This window comes from Rhinolophus ferrumequinum, chromosome 9, assembly GCF_004115265.2.
Source record: "Rhinolophus ferrumequinum isolate MPI-CBG mRhiFer1 chromosome 9, mRhiFer1_v1.p, whole genome shotgun sequence".
Classification (NCBI taxonomy): domain Eukaryota; kingdom Metazoa; phylum Chordata; class Mammalia; order Chiroptera; family Rhinolophidae; genus Rhinolophus; species Rhinolophus ferrumequinum.
The window spans coordinates 23,058,053-23,080,829 of record NC_046292.1 but is presented as its reverse complement, the minus strand read 5'-3'; the positions used below and the strand labels follow the sequence as shown (position 1 = coordinate 23,080,829).

The window sequence follows — 22,777 nt, the reverse complement described above, 5'->3', positions numbered from 1 at the left end:
ACAAACCCAGCTACTCTCCCTAAGGAGCCCTTCTTTAGGGAAGCAGAAGATTCTGCTTCTTAGGGTGCGTTTCTGCCCTGTAGGCCCAATCTCTCTCTTTGAAGCTTCTCCTGGCAGAAACGGGCTCTGAGATTTTTCTCAGTATGAAAGCAATCTAGGTACTGTCACTTAAATGTCTCTCTTTTTGAAAAGTCCACCTTCTTCCTATAAGAGAGACCCAGACACTCCTTAAGGCTTTTCCTGGTTCTAACATGGGCCCCCTCTCCTTAGGCTCCTCTCCATCAATGAGTCCACATATTCCCACTGACACTTCTCTTTAAAGGTTCCTCCCATCCATTCGGTCACCTACCTGGGCAAGAGGCTCCCTGCTTCTACTGTGACGTTCATTTGCCAGATCACCCAAACCCTCTGCTGCTGACAGGGCCACGTCTCTTCTTTGGCTGACCATACCACACACTCCCAATTACCGTGATGATTTTTCAGTGAAACCTGCCCAGTTCTTCCCAGTAAGACGTCTTTGTACATATCAAACGGAAATGCATAACACAGCCACCGTCACAGAGGGCGTGCTTAGGAAATGGCAGCTTCACGAGCATTGTTCTTTATATTGTCATGACTTGTGACGAATATACCCACTTCCGTGGAGCGTTCGTGTGGTTTCCACTCCTTCCACTGAGAATTTCCACTATAGGAATGTTCCTTCTGCTCTCACTGCCAATGTCCTGTGTAGGCTGGGCCCGATTACTGCCACAGAGGCTATTCTTTGTCCTGTGGATCCAGTTAATAAACGGCTATGCTCTGTGACACACGCTCAGCACGTCCCTCAGCCACCTCTCCCTGTGTGGCAGGCTCAGCTGTTTCCATCAAGGTGTCAGGTTTTGAGTCAGACCCACCCATTCTCAGGAAGCAGATTTCTGGCTCTTTGGAAGGACTTCTTTGTATGGCAGTCGCATTCCTTTTAACCCAGCTATTCCCTCAGAATAGTTTCTCTCCTTGCCATAGGTTTGGTGTGTTTCCTCCAGGTTCCTTCCTTCCTGATAGGCTTCTCAGGGTGGGAAAGACCCCACTCACGTTCTCGCTGCTTCCTATGTTTGTGATCTTGATCACTGTCATCATGGTTAAATGAGAGAAACACATGAAAGAACCAGGTCAACACCGGGCCCCAAGGAGGTGCTCGAAAACAATGGCTCAGTCTAGCATTGTCTTCCTTGAGCCTCCTTTTCCCATGGAAGCAATAATAACACATACCATTTATTGAGCTCTTACTATATGCCAGTACAGTCCAAGTCTTGATGCTTTATCACTGGTAACTCTGCCACTCCTCTTCTGGCTGGGGAGAAAATACCCAGAGAGAATAAAGTAGCCTTCTCTCCTGATCTTTTCCAGCCTATGAACTTCAAGAGTGCCCAGACCCAGAGCCCTTTGCCAATGGCATTGTGAGGGGAGCTGGCTACAATGTCGGACAATCAGTGACCTTTGAGTGCCTTCCAGGATATCAACTCATGGGCCACCCTGTCCTCACATGTCAACATGGCACCAACCGGAACTGGGACCACCCCCTGCCCAGGTGTGAAGGTATGTCCCTCCCTCATCCCTTGGTATTTTTCTTGGGCAGATTGATCTAGCATAGTCCTACATCTACCTGCCTGTACCCTGGGATCATTCATGCTGGGTGGTCCTGGCAAACCTTGTCCATCTGCTTTCATATGGATGGGACCCAGCCTATCCAGGGAGGGGTCTGGGGGTCAGAACTCTGGGCCAGTGCTAGGGAGGACCTGGAGGAGGTATGGGGCACAGCCAAGGAAAAACATAGTCAGGGAATATCCAACCTGATGGGCTAAATGTCTCCGATCAGAAGGGAAGACTATACATGAGGGTGTAGGAGCCAGCGGTGTGCTGAGGGATAGAAAGGTAGAGATCATGGCACCTTCCCAAAGGGAGAAGAGAAAAAAGCCTTTTTCTAGGAAACTTCTTATCTCCCTCTTCACCTGCCCTGCCCCATCATTCTCTTCCTCCTACATGTGCCTAGAGAATCTGAGTTGATAATACCAGGGAGCTAGAGGTGGCACTTTCCTGGGTCTTCATTCACCAGAACCAGGATGGAAGAAGACCTAGACGCTGTGCTGCCTCTACCCCATCTGCTCACCTCCGTTCCATTTTCCTTCATTTTTCACTCTTGGGGTTCAGCATTTTCCTAAAAGAGAAGCTGGGATTTGTCTTAAAAGGGGAAAGCTGGACAGGAGGACAGCACAGTCCAGGAGAAGGTACCCCAGCTCCTGGGCTCCATCCCTGAACCACTTTGCCTCTCTGAGCTTTAGTTTCTGCCTTAGTACAATGGGGCTTCTCATCTCTACTCTTAAGAGCTGGAAGGGTTTCAAGATGACTCCTGTGAAGTGCCCAGCATGGTAACTGGTTTACAGACAGTGAGCTTGAAGTATTAACTCTCCATAGAAAAACAGGCCTTGTTTGCAGAACTGAACTGTGCTGGTATCAGAATATATGATTGCAATTTCTAAACTATTAAACCCCTAGTTTGTTTTTCAGATGTTCAGAACTATCCCCAGGCATAACCCGTCCATCATGAATTGTTGGTTGATCATGTGCTCTATGACCAGCTTCATTGTGGACTTTCTTCCTTTTATTCCTTTTTCCACCTTTTTTGTCTTTTTATGGCATCACAAGAGAGAGAAAAGAGTGGTGCTCAGTTGGATATCTTGAGTCAGAAGCTCTTCTCCCTCCTGAAGAAGTTCTTCCCTTGACTTCTTTGATGCCTTATTCTCTTCTTTTCCAATTACCTTTCTATCTGCCAACCCTTTGGTCATCTTTCTCTTCACTTATCCTGAGACATGTAAATTCCAACATATTCAAAATTGAACTCATTGTCTTTCTGCCATTAAACCGAATCCTCATCTACTAAAGAACCTCTAGTCACCTGGTTACTCAGCCCTTAATTAGGGCATCTTCCCTCTCACTTATCTACCATGTTCACCAAGTCTTCCTAATTCTACATCCTAATTATCTTTCAAATGCATCCATTTCTCTCAAATGCATCCATTGCCTCTACCTTAATCCAGGCAACCACTTAGATGAGGTTCTCCCAACCTTCAGTTTTGCACCCCTCAATCCATTTTTCACAATGTAGCTGGAGTGAGTCTTCAAAACCATCAATATACTCCTGACACTCCCCTACTCAGAAGTTAGCCAGGCATCCCCATCTTCCTTAGGGCAGATTCCGAACCCCTTAATGTAGCATGCCATGTCCCTCAGGACCTGCTTCCCACGTGCCTCCTGGTATTCTCCACTCTCGCAGACTTTGCACTCCAGCTAGGCTGAAATACTTTCAGTTTTCCCATGTGCCACGTTCTCTTCCCTCTGGTTCTCAGCACATGCTATTCCTTCCTCACAGAGCATTGCTCTCCTCTCCTGCTTAGCCCTTGTCATCCTTCAGGTCCGAGTGGAAATGTCGATTCTTCCAGAAATCCTTCCCCACCATCACAAAGCCAGATGAGGAGCTCCCTAAATGTTGCTGTGGTGTTCCACACTGATGGCATGCAGCCCCTATGCTGTAGATGCCAGTATATGTGGCTGTACCCCAGTGGACTGTGAGTGCCATGCCACAGAACCATCTGCTGTGATATCCTTACTCCCTTTTGTCTCTTCTCAGCAAGAGTACTGCAGCCTTGACTCTAACATCTGCTCCCCCACCCCGATTTCTAGGCAAAGAGAAGGGAGAGCTTTCATGTGTCCTTCCTTCTGGGCAGGTCTCATCCATGAGAGAGAGAAAGAGGGAGGCCAGAGGCTGAGACAGGCCCATAGAGGCACCTGCACTGAAGATCAGGACTAGACGGGGCGTGGTGTGTTTGGACTGACGGAGAAAGCCAGGCCCGGCCATCCCCAGCCCCGTCGCCTCTCCCCACCCACCCTGATCTCCTTGGACAGGATGATTTGTGCTGGGAGCTGGGACTTCATTAGGAAGTCATCTGAATTCTCGGGTGGGAGGGGTGGTCTCCAGCACTCACGTGTTCGTGTTCCCTGCCTACAGTGCCCTGCGGTGGGAACATCACCTCTTCCAATGGCACTGTGTACTCCCCTGGCTTCCCCAGTCCATACTCCAGTTCCCAGGACTGTGTCTGGCTGATCACCGTGCACATTGGTCATGGCATCCGCCTCAACCTCAGTCTGCTGCAGACAGAGCCCTCCGGAGACTTCATCACCGTCTGGTAGGGCCACACGCCATGTCAGCAGCCAATAAGAAAGGGACATTAGCTGGGCTCTAAGCTGGATTACCCATCTATTTGTTCAGAACACCAAGAGAATGGAATTACATGACTGCCAGCCCCCTGGGTTTCAAATAGAGACGGTGGAATGTGGGGTCAGCTTCAGTTAGCCCTTATGACCCCTTGAAGGGAGAGTCATGGGAGAGCAGTGGTTCCCAGCCTGGACTCCTGCTGGCGCTCCATGGAAGTACCAACGGGTGTGAATGGGAGTGGTCATAGGTATGCAGACTTTTCCCAGTATTTCCAGAGTCTAAACCAAAATTCTGCATTTCCTAAGATAAGCCACCCAGACTAATGAAAGAGCTTTGGAGTAGAATTTTGTGAAGTCCCACTGGACATCTCACGCTGAGCCAGCACAGCACTGCCCAACAGAACTTTCTGCAGTGATGGATATATTCTGTATCTGTGATTGCCAATATGGCAACCACTAGCTACAAGTGGCCGTTGAGTACTTGAATATGACTAGAGTGACTAAGGAGCTGATTTTTAAATTTTAAATTTATTTAATTTTAATTACTTTAAATGTAAATAGCCATATGTGGCCTAATGGTTACAAATTGGACAGCTCAGCCTTGAGTTATATAGTTAGAATATCTTGAGTTCATTTTAAAATAGGAAAACAAATTATTAGTTGATAAGTACAGTTTTCTAGACAGTTTTTTCCAAACCCCTTGATCTTTGGACAAAGATGTAATTTTTAAATTCCTTTGTTTGGAGATTACTACCATCCTGGGAATCAATAGGGGACAGTGGGAATCTCTTTCCCAAATTCCCAGGTATGGATAACTGTAACCAGACTTCCCTGGATTAATTTCTAGGCACTAGTTAAGAACAGTTGGAAGGGACTAGATAATTTTCCAAGGAAGAAATCCTTTGCCCAGAAAGGTAACATGGTTATGTCTCTTTGCCTGGGGGCAAAGAAATGGGCTGGCAGACATAGTTGCATGAGCTTCCCGCACCTCTTCCATAGCCCTGTCCCAGTGCTGCCTCGGATTGGCTAAGACCCACAGCCCTGCTCCATGGCTTATGCCTCTCTGGTGGCAGTGTTGCCCAAGCGCCCGATAAGGAGACTGAGCTGGTGAAGAATCAGGTGAATAAGAAATAAATGTGGGCTTTACTAACTCTGTCAACTTTGTTCGGAGACCAAGTTCGGAAAAATTAAAGAGAGGCGTTTAGCGGAAAGACAGTATTGGGTGCTAGAAAAGTTATAGCCACGCACTCCAGGTTTCTCTTAGATCACTGACGGCACCAGGTAGAGCAGGCAGCCATAGTAACATGCCAGGACCTTCTTTCCTATTGCAGGGATGGGCCACAGCAGACAGCTCCACAGCTTGGAGTTTTCACCAGGAACTTGGCTAAGAAAATACTGCACAGCTCAACCAACCAGGTCCTGCTCAAGTTCCACCGTGATGTGGCCACAGGTGGGATCTTCGCCATAGCCTTCTCTGGTCAGTATGGAAGCCTGGCCGGTGGCAAGAGCCAGGCTCCCCAGTCACGGCTGGGCTTGACCCCTGGCTCCACCGTTCCCAGTCATGTGACTTTGAATGAGTTACATAGCTTCTCAGCCTCAGTGTCCTCAGAGTTATGAGAATTGAATGTGTTAGGTTATGTGAAATCTCCCAGCACAGGGCTCCATAAATGTATCTTTTTCTCCTCCTCCACAACACTAGGGCAGAGAGGCACGTGCCATTGCTCCTTGGTGTCAAGTCCAAGCTTAGAGGCAGCAAAGTGAGGCTTCTCTTCCCACTCATTCACATCAACTTGCTGGCTGGTTATCCATCTACCTGTGCCCTAGCTTGTCCCTTAAAATCATCTAGACGGTTGTTCCACTCTAACGGAATCCAGGACCTCTGCTGACGTCACAGGAAGTACTATGCAGAATTGAATTCATGGGGGAATTCAAGCAAGAGGAGCATGAATGATTGAGAGTGGGTTTGTCCTTATCGGCAGACAGTTTTCTTCTAAGAATCCAAAGTTATGGACCTGGATATTTCCTCATTTTTATTCTAGTGAACACAGCTTAGGAAAACTTATAGAAAGTTCTCAGTGAGCTTTCACCCATCTATGGAATAATCCTCCATGTGTACAAGTTTCAGAACATTACATATAGAACTGGAAATCAGGAAAGCTTGACTTTATTCCTGGCTCCACCTTAAGCCAGATGTGTGACCTTGTGCAGGTCTCTCCCCAACTTGAGACCTCAGTTTCCTCACCTGTAGGATAAGGGGCTGGGAGTTTGTGACTTATAAGAATTCTGAGGTAATAAGGCAGATATTATTACCCTTGCTTTACAAATAAAGAAATGAAGGCCAAGGAAGGCTTGAGGACTTGCCCCAAACCACACACTGGGATCCCAGTTCTGTTCCCGGTTCTTTCAGTTCTGCACTTTCTGCTATGGTGGGACTGTACGGTGTTATTACATCATAGATGCATTTATAGAACCATGAACACATGCAGCCCTAAGAGGTAGTGGAAGAGATAGTGAAAGAGACAAAGAAAAATAATCACGTTAACAGCATACGCCACCATGGCCATAGCACAACTCTAACTGCCATTCCCAGGGAGCTATGGCCCAAGATGAGTGCGATATGGTTTATAGATACCATGTCCCATGAAAAGGAACTATGGCTCCTTGAAGAAATGGCTAATTCCAAAGCTGGGACAGAGAAAGTACAAGGTAAGCCTGAAACAGTTTATGGCAGAAAGCAAGGAAGTACTAAGGAATGATGGAGACACGCCAGAAGGACATAGAGTTGACCTGAAAGAACTCCCACTGACCAAAATGGCGATAATTTGAACATCAAAATAATTAACATTGGTAATAAATGGTAACTTGTTGAATTAACCAGGACACCATGTGTATCCATCCAGGTATTAACTAATTAATTACTTAATTAAATAAAGGTGTATGAAGAACAGGATGTTTACATAGCCCCAAACTACCTCCTCACACAATGACTACAGAGGGAAAAAAGGCTAGTTTTACAGTGGAGCAGTCTGGAGGACACCACCGTAATCAGGTGACTCAAGTGAGTATCAGCAGTAGTGGGACAAACTGGAATCGTACCCCAGCTGGTAGGATGCATTGAGAAGAGCCCAGCATCACATCTGTGGTAATCCTGTCCAAGAGGCACAGCTTGAATGTAATCATGAAGAATCAGACAAACCTAAATAGAGGAGTCGTGGAATATAGTGTTACATACTGTAAATCGACTGGCATGTAATTTTCAAAAGTGTAAAAGTCATGAAGGTCAAGGAAAGACTTTGGAACTGTTCCAGACTAAAGGAGACTAAAGACACATGCCAGTGAAATGCAACATATGATTCTGAACTGGATTCTTTTGCTATTAAGGACTTTATTGGGACAAGTGGCAAAACTTGAACGGAATGTGAGGATAAGATGGTAGCAGCCCATGACTGTTTATTTCCTGCTTTTGATGGATGTGTTGTAGTTATGTGGGAGAATGTGCTTGCTTATAGGAGACACACACTAAAATATTCTGTGGATATGGGGCATCATGTTGGCCACTTACTTTCAACTGGTTCATGAAAAAAGTTTGTTGTACTATACTTCCATCTTTTCCTATAGCTTTGTGATTGCTCAAAATAATTTTAAAAGGATTGAAAGAAATGCAGTGCCCCAATTTAAATTGGCATAAGAATCAGCAAAGAGCAGAACCAATACCATAGAAAAGCAATCCAGAGATGTGAAGGACAAGCCTGAAAAACTCAAGACAAAGACGGAAAAGGGCAGACTTGAAAATGATGGGGGAGAAGATGGTTAATAAAGAGATCCAGTGAACAAAGAACAAACGTATTGAGAAAAACCATTTATGGAAAAAAGAACCAGAAGGTTGAAATAGAAATTTTTTATGAAATGAAGAAAAACCTGTGCGTAAACAAAAGATATACTGTGAAAAAGAAAAAAGAAAAAAAAAATCCTCTGCATATAGAATAAAAGAACTTACTGTATACCAGGAGACTTTTTTTTTTAAGCCTGACAAATTTTCAAATTATAAGGATGACGGGTAGAGAAAATCTACTAGAATCCAGGCTGAAAAAGTTAACTACAAGGAGCCAAAAGCAAAAATTCTCAGACTAATTATTTTTGGCATTTGATTCCAGAAAATAAAGGAAGCATTTTTATAGATGTTTAAGGAAAAAATAGTTGGGAACTTCACATGTGAAGGCAAGAGACAGTCATTTGCCAATATCCAAGACCTTAAAATTAGTATCACCCATACTCTCAATTTGAATTGTTTCTCAAGGATGTAACTGCCTGAGGGATGAGTGAATAAGTCAATATAAAAATACATAAAAGACAAGATAAAAATGGGAAGCATTGACTAGCTAATCACAGATTTAAGTCTAATAATAATTGAAAATATAGATTCAAAACAAAATGCAAATACAGTAATTCTTAAAAGTTTAAAAATAATAATTTTATATTAACAAATGCCCAAGTTGTTAGAAGGATAGGAGAAAGGGAATATCCTTGTGTTTCATTGGGAAGAATCAATAGATATTGGATTATTGACTTTGATAATCAGAAAAATAAGAGTTCCAATAGGTAAGTCTTCATCAAACTGGTCGTCACCTTTCATCCACCCTGCCCTAGTGATTCCCTGAGACCACACCCCACCCAACTTTTGGGCACACCCAAACTGCTTCCAGTGGCTTTTCTATACAAACAACCAGTCTTAGCTCATGCTGTGGACTTTCCTAAAATCTCTCAAAGGTTCACAAAACCCAAAACAAGCAGCATCTGGCTTTGACATGTCCCCTACCTCTGGCTGAGCAGATTTAAGCCCAGCACTAGCAACAGCCGGCCTCAATTTGCAGATTGGCCTCTCGAGACACCTCCAAGCCCAGCACAGTGCCGGCCACCTGCAGATTGCTTTGTGGCAAGGCAGGGCAAAGGCTGAGGCTAAACTTGGCCTGCAGCATATTCCCTTGCAGGAGGCCCCAGGGCTGGCATGCCCAGTGGCCAGCTTCAGACCCAAGACAGAGCATCACACGGCTGCTTCCTAGGATGATACACCGAAAGGGCAGACTGGGCAGGCACCAGAGCCCTGCTAAAGCAAACTCTGCTCTGTAGGGTCAGCCCTTGCACCACAGCTCTTCCACTGTAATCATGGCGAGCCCTCAGGATGAATCAGCCTGATGGTGAATCATTCCCACTGACATGCACACAGCAACCAACGCTCAACTACAAGAGGAGGGCACACATAACCCATACAAGGGGCACACCTGGAGCACCCAACTCAGGTGACCAGGTAGACTGCAACACTGGGTCCCACAGGACACCTGACATAAGGCCACTCTATTAACACTAGGAGACATTGCAGATCTACCTAATACATAGAAACAAACACATAGAGGCAGCCAAAATGGGGAGACAGAAGTACAAATTGGTTGTTACAAAGTAGTTATGGGGATGTAGTGTATAACATAAGGAATATAGTCAATAATATTATAATAACTATGTATGGTGTCAGATGGGAAGGTACTAGATGTATCATGGTGATAGATGGGACGGGGCTGGAAGTTAGGGTGAAAAAGGTAAAGGGATTAAGAGGTACAAATTGACAGTTACAAAATACTCAAGGAGATGTAAAGTAAAGCATAAAAAATATAATCAATGATATGGTAATAACTGTATAGTGCACACAATTCATTGATTAATGAAAATGTTTATTTTGTATTATAACGTAAACAAAAGCAATTGATTTTGGGAGTTCAGTTGATGGTATAACCAAAGGATATAGTAATTCTGGACTACTAACCTAGACTGCAGCCATCCCACCTTGTGAGGTTCTTGAGAGAGATAAAAGGAACAATGGTCAAAAAAAAAAAAAAAAAATACCATTTTAATATTATCTGGGCTTGGACCGCAAACCCAAATGCAGAGCCCTGAGTCATCTGGTGAATGGAACTGAACAGTGTGAAATGAATCACACTTTTTTTTCCCTAAATTAATTTGGCTTTAAAAGCTTCAAATGAGAGGCCAATCCAGCACAGCCATCAGCATGAGAAAACATATCCAGAAGGAGTCAGTAAGAAAGAATACAATATTCTTTCTTACACTGGTCTGCACTGGTTATTGTTGAGCTGACTGCTACCTGATGTAAAGCAATGAGCCCTCCCCACTAATTAGCATGTTAACATACTGGAGTCTGGCTCAGCTATACCAGTGCCTCACCCCCAAGGGGAGTAAGGAGGATAAGGACAAAATGAAACGGAGGAATCTTAAATGTCCCCTGCCCTGGAGTTCTGCAGCAATAACGTGGTAGATGCAGTGTGTGTTTGGGGGAAGGGAGGTTGTCTATAAAAGATCAAAGGTTATACACCAAAATGCTAACTGGTTATGCCCAGGTGGTGGGATTTGGGGAGTTTTTGTTTTATTGCTTTGCAGTATTTCACCAGCTTTCTCACTGAGCAAAATTTATAATTTTTTTAAAGTGTAACTTTTAAAATATAATGGGAAATCACCTGATTAAACTAGTAACCACAAAATATAAAATATCCAGGCTGTATTTAGGTGATTTCATTTTATTGATTTTTTTCTGGAAAAGTTAAATATGTCTTAGAAGTTTTTCGAAGGTATGTTTTAAAGGTAAACATGAGGCTGAGAATGGAAGGTATCAAATTTTTAAAAAGCTCTATAAAGCAAATCATTGAAAATGTCACCCCAATAAACTTTAATTAAAAAAAGAAAAGAAAATAGACTAAATAAAAATGTAATAATTCTACAAATCAAGAGTGCCATGAATAAATATAAACAAATGATAAATTGGATAAATATATTTAAGAGGCAAAAGTCAGTCTTTTTTTTTAATTAAAGTTTATTGGGGTGACAATTGTTAGTAAAGTTACATAGATTGCAGGTGTACAGTTCTGTATTCCATCATCTATAAATCCCATTGTGTGTTCACCACCCAGAGTCAGTTCTCCTTCCATCACCATATATTTGATCCCCCTTACCCTCATCTCCCAACCCCCACCCCCCTTACTCTCTGGTAACCACTAAACTATTGTCTGTGTCTATGAGTTTTTGTTTCTCGTTTGTTTGTCTTGTTCTTTTGTTGTTCAGTGAAATCATGTGGTTCTCTGCTTTTTCAGACTGACTTATTTCACTTAGCATTATACTCTCAAGATCCATCCTCTCTCTCCAATCTTAAATATACATAGAGTCCTTCAAATGTGTAAGAAAAATAGGAGCAAAGGACATGAATAGAGAGTTTTAAAAAGAAATGCAAATAGTCATTAACATATGAAAAATGTTTAACCGAATTGGTTAACAAATGCCAACTAAAAGAAAAGAAATTCTGTTCTTTTGGTTGTTTATCAAGTTGACATAGATTAAGACTGATGACTGTTTCCCCCAATGGGCTCTAAATGTAGTGAGGGCAAGACTATGTCTAGTTGCTCTTCCATCCTCAGCAGCTAACACAGTGCCTGACTTAGAGTCATTTTCAATAAATGATCATTAAATGAATCTGATGAAAGAAAAATGATAGCAATTTTGATGGGGATTGCATTAAATCTGTATATTGCTTTGGGTAATACGGCTATTTTAACTATGTTGATTCTTCCAATCCATGAACATGGAATATCTTTCCATTTCTTTGTGTCTATTTCAGTTTCTTTTAAGACTGTCTTACAGTGTTCAGTGTATAGGTCCTTCACACCCTTTGTTAAGTTTATTCCTAGGTATTTTATGCTTTTTGTTGCAATTGCAAAAGGAGTTATTTTTTCATTTTTTTTCTGAAATTTTATTGTTAGTATATAGGAACACAATGGATTTTTATACATTGATTTTGTATCCTGAAAATTTGCTGTATTGGTTTATTGTTTCTTATAGTTTTTTGATGGAGTGTTTAGGCTTTTCTATATAAAGAATCATGTCATTTGCAAAAAGTGACAATTTTACTTTTTTATTCCCAATTTGGAAACTTTTTATGTCTTTCTCTTGCCTGATTGCTCTGGCGAGGACTTCCAGGATTATATTGAATAACAGTGGTGAGAGTGGGCATCCTTGTCTCATTCTAGATTTTAGAGAAAGAACTTTGTTTTTCACCATTGAGTATGATATGTTAGCTGAGGGTTTATCGTATATGGCCTTTATTATGTTAAGGTACTTTCCTTCTATACACATTTTACTGAGTGTTTTAATCATAAATGGATGTTGTATCTTGTCGAATGTTTGAGGAAAAAGAACAAAGCGGGAGGTATCACACTCCCTGACTTCAAAATATTCTACAAAACAACAGTAATCAAAATAGCATGGTATTGACAGAAAAACAGACACATAGACAATGGAACACAATTAAGATACCAGAAATAAACCCACATATATACAGGCAAATAATTCCGACAAAGGCGTAAAAAATATACAATGGAGAAAAGAAAGCCTCTTCAATAAATGGTGTGGGGAAAATTGGAAAGCCACATGTAAAAAAAAAAAAAAAAAAGTGAAACTACTCTGCTATATCTCACCATACACAAAAATTAACTCAAAATTGATCAAAGACCTAAATATAAGACTTGATACAATAAAATATAGAAGAAAACATAAGTACTAAACTTAGAGACCTTGGTTTTAGAGAGAATTTTATGAATTTGACCTCAAAGCCAAGGGAAGTAAAAGCAAAAATAAATGAATGAATGGGACTATATCAAACTAAAAAGCTTCTGCACCACAAAAGAAGCCATCCACAACACAAAAAGGCAACCAAACTAATGGGAGAATATATTTACAAACAGCGCCTCCGATAAGGGGTTAATATCCAAAATATATAAGGAACTCATACAACTCAACAACAAAAAAACAAACAGTCCAATTAAAAAATAGGCAAAGGACCTAACAGACACTTCTCCCGAGAGTCACTGTCTCCCAAGAAGACATACAAATGACCAACAGATATATGAAAAGATACTAAACTTCACTAGCTATTAGGAAAATGCAAATCAAAACCACAATGAAATACCACCTCACTCCTGTTAGAATGGCTATTATCAACAAGACGAGTAATAACAAGTGTTGGCGAGGCTGTGGAGAAAAAACAAGCCTCATACACTGCTGATGGGACTGTGAATTGTTGCAGTGTCTATGGAAAACAGTATGGAGAGTCCTCAAAAAATTAAAAATACAGTTACCATGTGACCCAGCAGTCCTTCTTCTGGGTTCTACCAGAAAAATTTAAAACATTTATTCAAGAAGATATACGTACCCCTATGTTCATTACAGCATTAGGCACAGTGGCCAAGACATGGAAACAAAGAGGATTGGATAACAAAGATGTGATACATACATACAAAGGAATACTACTCAGCCATAAGAAAAGATGGAATACTGCCATTTGTGACAACACGTGAAATAAGTCAGACGGAAAAAGTCAAGAGCCATATGATTTCACTCATATGAGGGAAATAAAAATGAAAGCAACAAACGAACAAGACAAACAAACCAACGAAAACTCATAGACAGAGACAAAAATATGGTGATTACCGGAGGGAAAGAGGGTCAAATATATGGTGACAGAAGGAGATTTGACTTTGGGTGGTGAACACACAATGCAATATATAGATGATGTATTATAGAATTATACACTTGAAACCTATATAATTTTATTAACCAATGTCACCCCAATAAATTTAATAAAATTTTTAAAAGCGGGGGGGGAGGGGGGAAGAAGAAGGATAGTGCCCAGTGTTGGAGAAACGGATGCTGTGTTGCTGGTGTCTGTTGAAGCAATTTTCCTGAACAGAGAAATGGAAGCATGCATCCAATGCAGTCATGGTTCTCCCTGGTTTATGTTAAATTAAAGTTAAACCTGCTTGGTTACCCCAAGGGTGCCTCTTGGTTTTAATATCCACACTTCATAAAGCTTACGTATCTTTCAATACGTTTTTCTCCTGGCACGGTTGTAGAAAAAAATTAAAGTTAAATCCTCGAAACATAATACAACAGTTTAAATAAAACTATATGCAGATAACATCCTGAGTTACATTCCAGCTACAGTCAGTAAAATGGTACAATCCCTTGTAACTATCTGGAATGTGTGTCCCAGATGCTGCTGGCCCTGCCAGTTATCACAGACCATGTTCTCTGTGAGCTGTACTCTACCACCTATAGCTGTCCTGCACACAATCCCGTTGTCTTTCATCTGGAGCCCTTGTTTCTGCCTAGGGCTTTACAGTGTCTCCAGCCGAATAGGTTCACATGGTGCACTTGTTTCTGGTGCAGTTTGCAAAGTGTCTGTGTTACAGTGCATAGACCTGCTGTTTTGTTACAACTGTATTAATTGTTGGGTGATCATGAAGTGGTGTTTTCAGTATATCATTTCTAGCATGATGGTTTGTTGCATATATACAGAGGATGCCAAAAAAATGTATACACATTTTAAGAAAGGAAAAGACGGTATTAAAATTGTAATACTCAAAATATACTGATAACAAAAGATGAATACAAGTCACGTTTGACTTCTGCAATTACACGAGGTGCTCAAAGTGGTTATTATCGGCGTAATTTTAATACACTTTCTTCCTTTCTTAAAATCTGTATACATTTTTTTGGCACCCTCTGTGTGTGTGTATAAGTGTATAAATTATGTATATATACACACATATATGTATATATATATATATACACACACACATACAAATACACATATACATATATGCATTTGTATATATATGTATGTATTTTATTGTTTTAAAAACTTTTTGGGTTATACATTATAATTTTTTCCCCATTCAAAATAATTGGAAGTAGGCTCCTCCTTAGCATCTTTACAGAGAATATCTGATTTCCAGGAATGGATTACTGACATTCAGTAGGAGATGCCTATACTTTTAAAAGTTCATACACTTTAATCATTCCTCATTTAAAAAGAGAAAAGAAAAGACCATCATGAAAGATGTATATACAGTAGGATGTCCATCGCTGCGTTATTTTACACAGCAAAACTTTGGAAACCTAAGTGGTTAACGATAGAGTGTTTGTTATATAAATTTTAGTAGATCGTATAATTATATCCTATAGTCATTTTAATCATGTTTTTGAAGAAATTTAATTGCATGGAGAAATTCTTGCAATAGAATAGTAAGTACACAAGAATCAACAAAAAGTATAAAACATGATGCAACTTTTGTAAGAGAAAACATTTGTATGTGCAGAGAATAAATACTCTAAGAACTTATAGGAGAGTGTTAGTGGTGATCTCTAAGAGGGCTATGGATGAGTTTTATTTTCCTGCTGCTGTTTTCTTAGAAAATCTCATATTTTCTTTAATGACAATGTATTACATTTGTCATTTTTTAAAGGAAGAATGCTATTGTTTAAAAAACATAGCAGGGATTGAGGTGACTTTGAAAATGATAATAATAATAACAGCAACCGCAGCTAACACTCATGTAGCGCTTAGCCATGAGCCAGGTAATGAATGAAAACCAAGTTATGAGTCCACACAAAAATTTCCCTCACACCATCCACACGCAATTTAGTCTCCGCCCAGAGGATGGTTTCCAGTTTAGAAAATCCACTGAAGCCAGAAGTGTTTAGGCGAAAGTCAGTAGATAAACAAGCTGACTTCCGCGGGCACTCACACAGGCCACACACAATATTTAGATGCTGAGTAGTGCAAAGAATACGGGATTTGAGAGCAGCCAGAGCTGGATTCACATCCTGCCTGTGCCACTTACTTCCTGTGTGGTCGGGAAGTAACTGAACCCTTCTGAATCTCAGCTTCCTCGTAAGTACAGGAAGAACACCTCGCAGGGGGATCCGCTATTGTGAGAATTCAAGGTGGCAGCGTGTGAAAGTGCCTGACACGTAGTAGGTGTTCAGTAAAATTGTTTCTCCCCTTCTCTTCACTGCCAGTGACTGTCACTGCCTTCTTAGATTCTCTCTCCTTATTTGTTAGTCTTAATATATGGTTCCTGGTTTTTGCATTAATAAACAAGGATGACAGCAGATAAGCAAAATAGTGCTTGGTTAAACTTGCTCTGTGTACAGATAAATACTCATTAATATCTGCTCTGTAAATGAATGAAGAGTCAGAAAGTGAAGCACTGAACAATGAATGACTCACTACATGCCCCAAGAAGGATGTTCTCACACTGACTTACCTGTTTTTGTCTTTTCAGCTTATCCACTCACCAAATGCCCTCCTCCCACCATCCTCCCCAATGCTGAAGTCGTCACAGAGAATGAAGAATTCAACATAGGTACCACCTCCCAAGCCAGCAGCAGGGGGCTGGCCAGGAGGGGCCAGGTAGAGGTAGGGGCTAGCCAGCGGGGCTCACCTCTCCCTCCCATCCATGGAGAGAAACAATAGGCCCAGTGCAAGAGGGTTGGTATTATGCCAGCTACACTCACTCTTCCTCCTTGCCATACCCGGGCAGAGGAGCTAGGAAAGTCGCCTTCTGTGATTCAAGTCAGTATGTTTTTGAGAAATAAACCCATGCAAGACATGATAAAAAGTTCCTGGAATGGGAAAACATTCTTAGGCTCAGCAAAGCTGATCTAGAAGAGGGGAGCAGCAGTTGTCTGGGTCATTGGATTGGAGTTGCGCTCGTTATTTAAATCTGAACAGAACACAACCTGCCACTAATCGTCTTGCCTGGAAGTGGGTTTGCTGGGCTAAGGGGTGCTGTTCAGCCCTGCCCAGACCTCTCTGGGGAATCCTCATGTTGGTCTCTCTTTGACAGGTGACATCGTACGCTACAGGTGCCTCCCTGGCTTTACCTTGGTAGGAAATGAAATCCTGACCTGCAAGCTTGGAACTTACCTGCAGTTTGAAGGCCCTCCCCCAATATGTGAAGGTAATTGCACTGAGCCATGCCTCATGGGTCTGGAGTTCCCCCCAAACAGCCCTCTCTTCATTCCCAGTCCCTGGCCAGGAAGGACGAGGTCACATGGTGAATGTTTGTTTGAATGAATGAATACATGATTGCTCTAGATAGGTTCTCTGCCCTGCTCCTACGTCCAAGCCCAGGAATTAGCTATCGTGGCCACATTCATTTCTGTCTTCCATTTTTCTAACTGACATTCCCTGGAAGTGACATACTGATTATTCGAAGGAGAGTGTTCTGGGACCTTGGGGAGGGGTGGTCACAATACACCAACCTTTCCCTACTGGGCTGTAAATGAGCTCGAGGTCCTGTGTGCCGAACCAGGCAACTGAGAGACCACAGCTGTCTTCACTCCAGGGTGATGCCTTCCTTGGCAGAAGATGACTTCACTTCACCAGTTTATCCCAACTAAGACCAAAAACAGTGCTCTCTTCTCAGGAGGCATCTGACCTGGGGCAAGATACCTACCTGTCCTGTGCCTCAGTTTTCTCATCTGTCAAATAAGGATAATGATACTGCTTATGCCATAAGCTTATTGTGAAGAATTAAGTGAGTTAATCATGTAGCTCTTAGTTAATAGTGTAACACTTTAGAACTGTGCCTGGCATGTCCTAACTGCTCAGCGATGGCTATTTTTATTGTTACTGGCCCGACTACTGCTTCTAACACTATTGCTCCCAACAAATATTTAATAGTCTATGGAGGAACAGGTCAGATTCTTCCCCATCTTTTGAAAAGCAGGAGTAGAGAGAATCTGCAATGTGGATTCCTAGTGGGGAAGAGAGAAGCCACAAGCCCCAGAATTAGGCTGCCCCAATACTGAATTGAGAAATTCAGTAACTGTTTATTTCAGTTGAGCTGATCGGCCCATCACCAAAAAAACCAGCCCCAATAAAAGTGAACTTTAACCTGCATTCGGCTCCAGAAACTCCTTGATTTGCTCCAAGGAGACTCTGGCCAGGCCTGAGTCTCAGCAATGTGGTGACATTGACACAGAATCTGAAGTCACCTCCTGCCCTGGAGGAGTATGATGAATGTTGGGGTCTTTTTGAATGCTCAAATACTGACTTTCCAATGGTTGTCTTTTGTACCACAGAAAAGCACAGGTTTGGGGCCTCGTTCCTTCTCCATCCCATGTACCTGGTATTTCTCTCTCTTTCTCCAAGTGCACTGCCCAACGAATGAGCTTCTGACAGACTCCACAGGTGTGATCCTGAGTCAAAGCTACCCAGGAAGCTATCCCCAGTTCCAGACCTGCTCTTGGCTGGTGAGAGTAGAGCCCGAATATAACATCTCCCTCACAGTGGAGTACTTTCTCAGTGAGAAGCAGTATGATGAGTTTGAGATCTTTGATGGTAAGTCATACTCTGTATCATTCCCTTCTGCTTAGGAACCACAGGGGTCTATGCTGCAACGTACCAATGAGACCTCTCCAGAGGCTCCACACATCTTCTCTACCACAGAAACCCCAGTACCATGGAAGCTACTGGGTAGTATGGCCCAAGCAGCAGGGCTGCTCTTACTGCAGCCTGGGCCCATACAGAACTCTTTCTTCATCTAACTCCTACCCAGAGCTAGCACTTTGAATGTCAGCCAATGAGTGGGTCATACCGGCACCCCCTAGGGAGTCCACAAACATCATGCTTCCTTCTTGGTCGTAGGAGGAAAAAGGTGCAAGAACTTGCTCTTTAATTTGGAGGAAATGTCTCAGCATGGCCCAGACCCCTGGACCCTAAAAATTTCACCTGAATCTTTGTGGGATTGCTCTCTTCCCGTCTAGAGTGCATGTGTCTTGCAAAAGCATCTGCACTAATTGTCCCTTCTGGCTCATCAGATACAATTAATACAATGTCATCAATATAGAGAACCAGTGTGTTCTATGCTATAGGATGTCCAGATGGCCTACATCTCTGCATAGTCTATAAAGGCAGAGAGCAGAATTAACATAGCTCTGAGGCAAAACCATAAACGTATGCTCTCATCCATCTCACGTGAATGCAAATTGCTTATGTTCCTCCTTTCTGACCAGTATGGAAAAGAAAGCATTGCTAGATCAGTAACGACATCCCATGTAACTGAGGCTGTGTTAATCTGCTCTAATGAATAGACTACGTCTGGTACCTCAACTCTGGTACCTTAACGACTTGGTTAAGTTTGTACTGTGAGGTGGACCTGGGCCGGGACTCCATTTACTACCAACCCCAGCCCTCAGACAGCCCTGCTCTAATAAAGGAGCCATGATAGTGCTTTGGGTCCCCAGGTACCAGCATCAATTCACACTCTATCCAAAAGTCTTCGAACTAACTGGACATTCCTTTTTCTCCAATATTCAGCTAGCTGAGTAAATAGTGGTAGGCCTTCTGCGGGAAGGACTGGAGGAACCACTGCTATACAACTGATGTTGTTTTGTAGGGTCCTTTTTCACGGGCACCCAGCCTCTCGTTCAACCAAAGTGTTTTGGAGTAAGAAATGAAACTTGGATTATGTCCACATTGGGCAAGGGATTGTAACTTTCCACTGCGTTAGCTTTCCTCCTCACCCTTTTGGCTATATATTCTGACCTGTTTTGTTCCTATATTCATACTTTTTGGCTGCCCATCCATCTTGCCCTTAGGAGTATGTTGTTCTGTGAGTCATCTCCTTAGATCCCGCAGGTCAGGCCCTCCCAGCTGCCGTTCCACCCTTGCTGTATATTTTGGTAATTATGCCAACCTCCCTTCTGACTGCTAGGTGCTTCCATCTGGCCTCTGTATTCTAATGCCTTCTCATCCCCGTCAGTACTCGGAAGCCAGGTTCTGTGGTGACATCTCCTCCCATCCATTGAGGACAGCCATTTCTCAGCTTGTCGGCGATGCTGGCTCTCACCTCTCACCAGTGTGTCCCTTGTCGCTTTTGGAACTGGCATGTCCTGAGGGACATGGGCAGCCAGTGGGCGTTCTGGTCTCACACGGCAGACCTATCCTAGCATGTTCCTTCCCTGAGCCTCTTGACCACTTCCTTCATATTTTGTCACAGCCGTTCTGATGGCTCTGCTTTGTTTCGTGGGGTCTGTTACTTTTGCCAAGCTTCCAAGAGCTCCCTCAACAGCATATTAGAACCATCACTCAGGGCTGTTTCCAGGGTGATAAATCCTGTGTTTCGGATTGTCCAGTTTTAGATTCCGCCTCCCCTGAACCAACCCCCTCAGGATGTACTCCCAGGCATTGAAGGTAGGAAAAAAGAAGAGGGAGGCCTTTCTGGAAGAGCCTTGGAAAGGAATGTTGGGGAGCTCTGTTATTTATGATATTAAGACCTGATGTTTTCTTCTAGCTTTATTGTTATATATTCATTCATAAATATTTTCCTATATGGAAGGTACTAACTGTTTTTAGTACGTACAAGAGAAGCAGGGTGGCAAGGTGGAAGAAGTTCCCAGGTTGAAACCAACTCTTCCATTAACTAACTGTGTGTTTGACTTTGGGAAGACCCAAGATGGCAGATAGATTTCATCTCAACCGCCAACTCCTGTGGGTTGGCAGTCACTTCATGGAGCACCGCTTTAGGGCTCAGAAGGAACGAGCACCTAGAGCGGTGCCTGTGGGTGCAGAGAGAGGAGTGGAAGGACAAAAGCATGTGCTGAGTCTGACCAAGTCAGCCCGCCATTCCCAGCTTCCGTGACTTCACTTAAGGAGGGGAAATTGGAGGCGGGTACAGGAAAAGGTTCCAGTCTAACGTCTTTGACAGTCTGTGTCCTGTGTCCTGCACTCTTATCCCAGGTCCCTCAGGACAAAGTCCTCTGCTGAAAGCCCTCAGTGGGAATTACTCAGCTCCCCTGATTGTCACCAGCACAAGCAACTCTGTGTACCTGCGCTGGTCGTCTGACCACGCCTACAATCGGAAGGGCTTTAAGATTCGGTATTCAGGTGAGTAAAACATAAAGATTCATGAGAAGGGCCAAAGCCCATGAGGCCCTTAAGTTTATCACCCCAAACACCCAAATAACCATGGGCCACACCCTCCAATGGCAGAGCTCCTCCATGGGGACTGGCCAGCCTTCTCCTCCTCTAAGCCTCTCTGACCTATAGCTGCACAAGGATCCTTGACATTCTCCTGCCTCCCATTTTTCTTCTTTCTCCCCCGCTTTTAGGCTCTTCCTTCTCCTCTGCTTATACTGCCAACCTGTGTCTTTTGGATAAGTTTATTATATATGATCTACTAATGGCTCAAGATGACCCTATCCTCACCCCTGTTGAAATGTTAATAAAAGTTCCTTAAAACTGAAACACCCTAAGACCTGGGTTTGCAATTGGCAAATGTTAACCAGGCAGCCCAGAAATGGGCTATAATTTAAGTCCTCTCTTCTGCTCTGCAAGCTGTGCCTTATACACAGAGTCAGAGCAAAAAGGCCAAGCCAGATGGCTGACCAGGGCAACAAAGAGCAGAGAAATATCCCTGGAAATGCAATGAGACAAAGAAAACGGAATTAATCTGAACCCCCATCATGGAGATTATTGTCTGTAGTTGGAAAGAAAACTTGATAAGCTGCTGGATCCCACTTTGAAGGGGAATGTACCTAGTGAGTTGCTGGCTGGGCTCTGCAAGCTTGGAGGCAGAGATGAAGCAGGACCATGAAGTAGGACCGTGTACCAGGTCCCCTTCAGCACCCTTTCCCCTGGTGGCATTTGGCCTGCATTCCAAGCAAATGTTGGACAAAGTTTTAAAGAATATGGGTTAGAAAGAATGTCAACTTACAGCCAGCCTGAGTTTCCACGTGTCCATCTCTTCATGGGCCACCTACTGGGAAGACAAGCCCTAACTTAGTGGGCCAGTTGAAGGTTTAAAGAACTCTTAGGTATGGCTTCAGGAAAAAGCCAACCAGAAGAAGCTGAGGAGAGCTGGAGAGGAGAAGGGTCTTTACCATCAGAGTCCATTTCCTCTGCGAGATCAACCCAAAATTCCATTCCCCCCATGCTCACAAAAGAGGGGGTGGCTCCACAGCCCCCCAGGGTCAGGGATCAGCTCTGTCACTAACAAGCTGAGTGATTATTAGACAAGGCCCTTAACTTCTCTAGGCCTCAGTTTCCTCATGATGAAAAAAAAAACCTTAAGGTACCTCTCAGGGAAATTCAAGCTGAGTTCCTGGCAGCTGCTCATGCGAAAGGGAAACAGAGCTGTTGAGCAGCATTTCATTATGCTGGTTGCTAAACTGGGAACTACAAGCCAGTAAGGCGTTGCCCTTTCCTTGATGTTTTTGAAGACGAACCACATGTTTGGGGGTAATGAGTCAGTTGTAATTACAATACATATGCCAAGTGGAAAGTGAATTAATTACATGGCGAAACAATTAGTACTTAATTAAAATACCGTAGACGCATGTAATTTGCAAATGCCTCTATCACTGTGATTAAGTATATTTTATAACTGAGAGTCTTGTTCGTGGCCAAGACAGGCACGGAAATATAATATTCACAAGACACAGGTGGCAAAGCAGAAGCAAGGAAAGACATCTGGCTTGGGAGGGGGGTATTGAAAACACGAACTTCACCCACAAAGCGATGTGATCATCAAGTAGAAGCCAGAGGACCTCACGGTTGGAGGATGCGATAAGAGCCTGGTACCCTCATTCTCCCTGAACCCATGCCTGTCTAGGAGACCCAGCGTGG

At 43.0% G+C, this 22,777-nt stretch overlaps 1 protein-coding gene across 1 annotated transcript in view; it reads left to right on the top strand.

The window, feature by feature from the left end:
- Nucleotides 1-22,777, top strand: part of CSMD2 (CUB and Sushi multiple domains 2) — a 579,918-nt gene that overhangs the window by 495,831 nt on the left and 61,310 nt on the right. Inside the window, exons 42-48 of the mRNA XM_033115124.1 lie at nt 1,387-1,575; nt 4,043-4,220; nt 5,580-5,725; nt 16,428-16,508; nt 16,992-17,105; nt 18,302-18,490; nt 20,891-21,037. Coding sequence (XP_032971015.1) covers nt 1,387-1,575; nt 4,043-4,220; nt 5,580-5,725; nt 16,428-16,508; nt 16,992-17,105; nt 18,302-18,490; nt 20,891-21,037 — 1,044 coding nt within the window. The remainder of the gene's footprint in view (nt 1-1,386; nt 1,576-4,042; nt 4,221-5,579; nt 5,726-16,427; nt 16,509-16,991; nt 17,106-18,301; nt 18,491-20,890; nt 21,038-22,777) is intronic.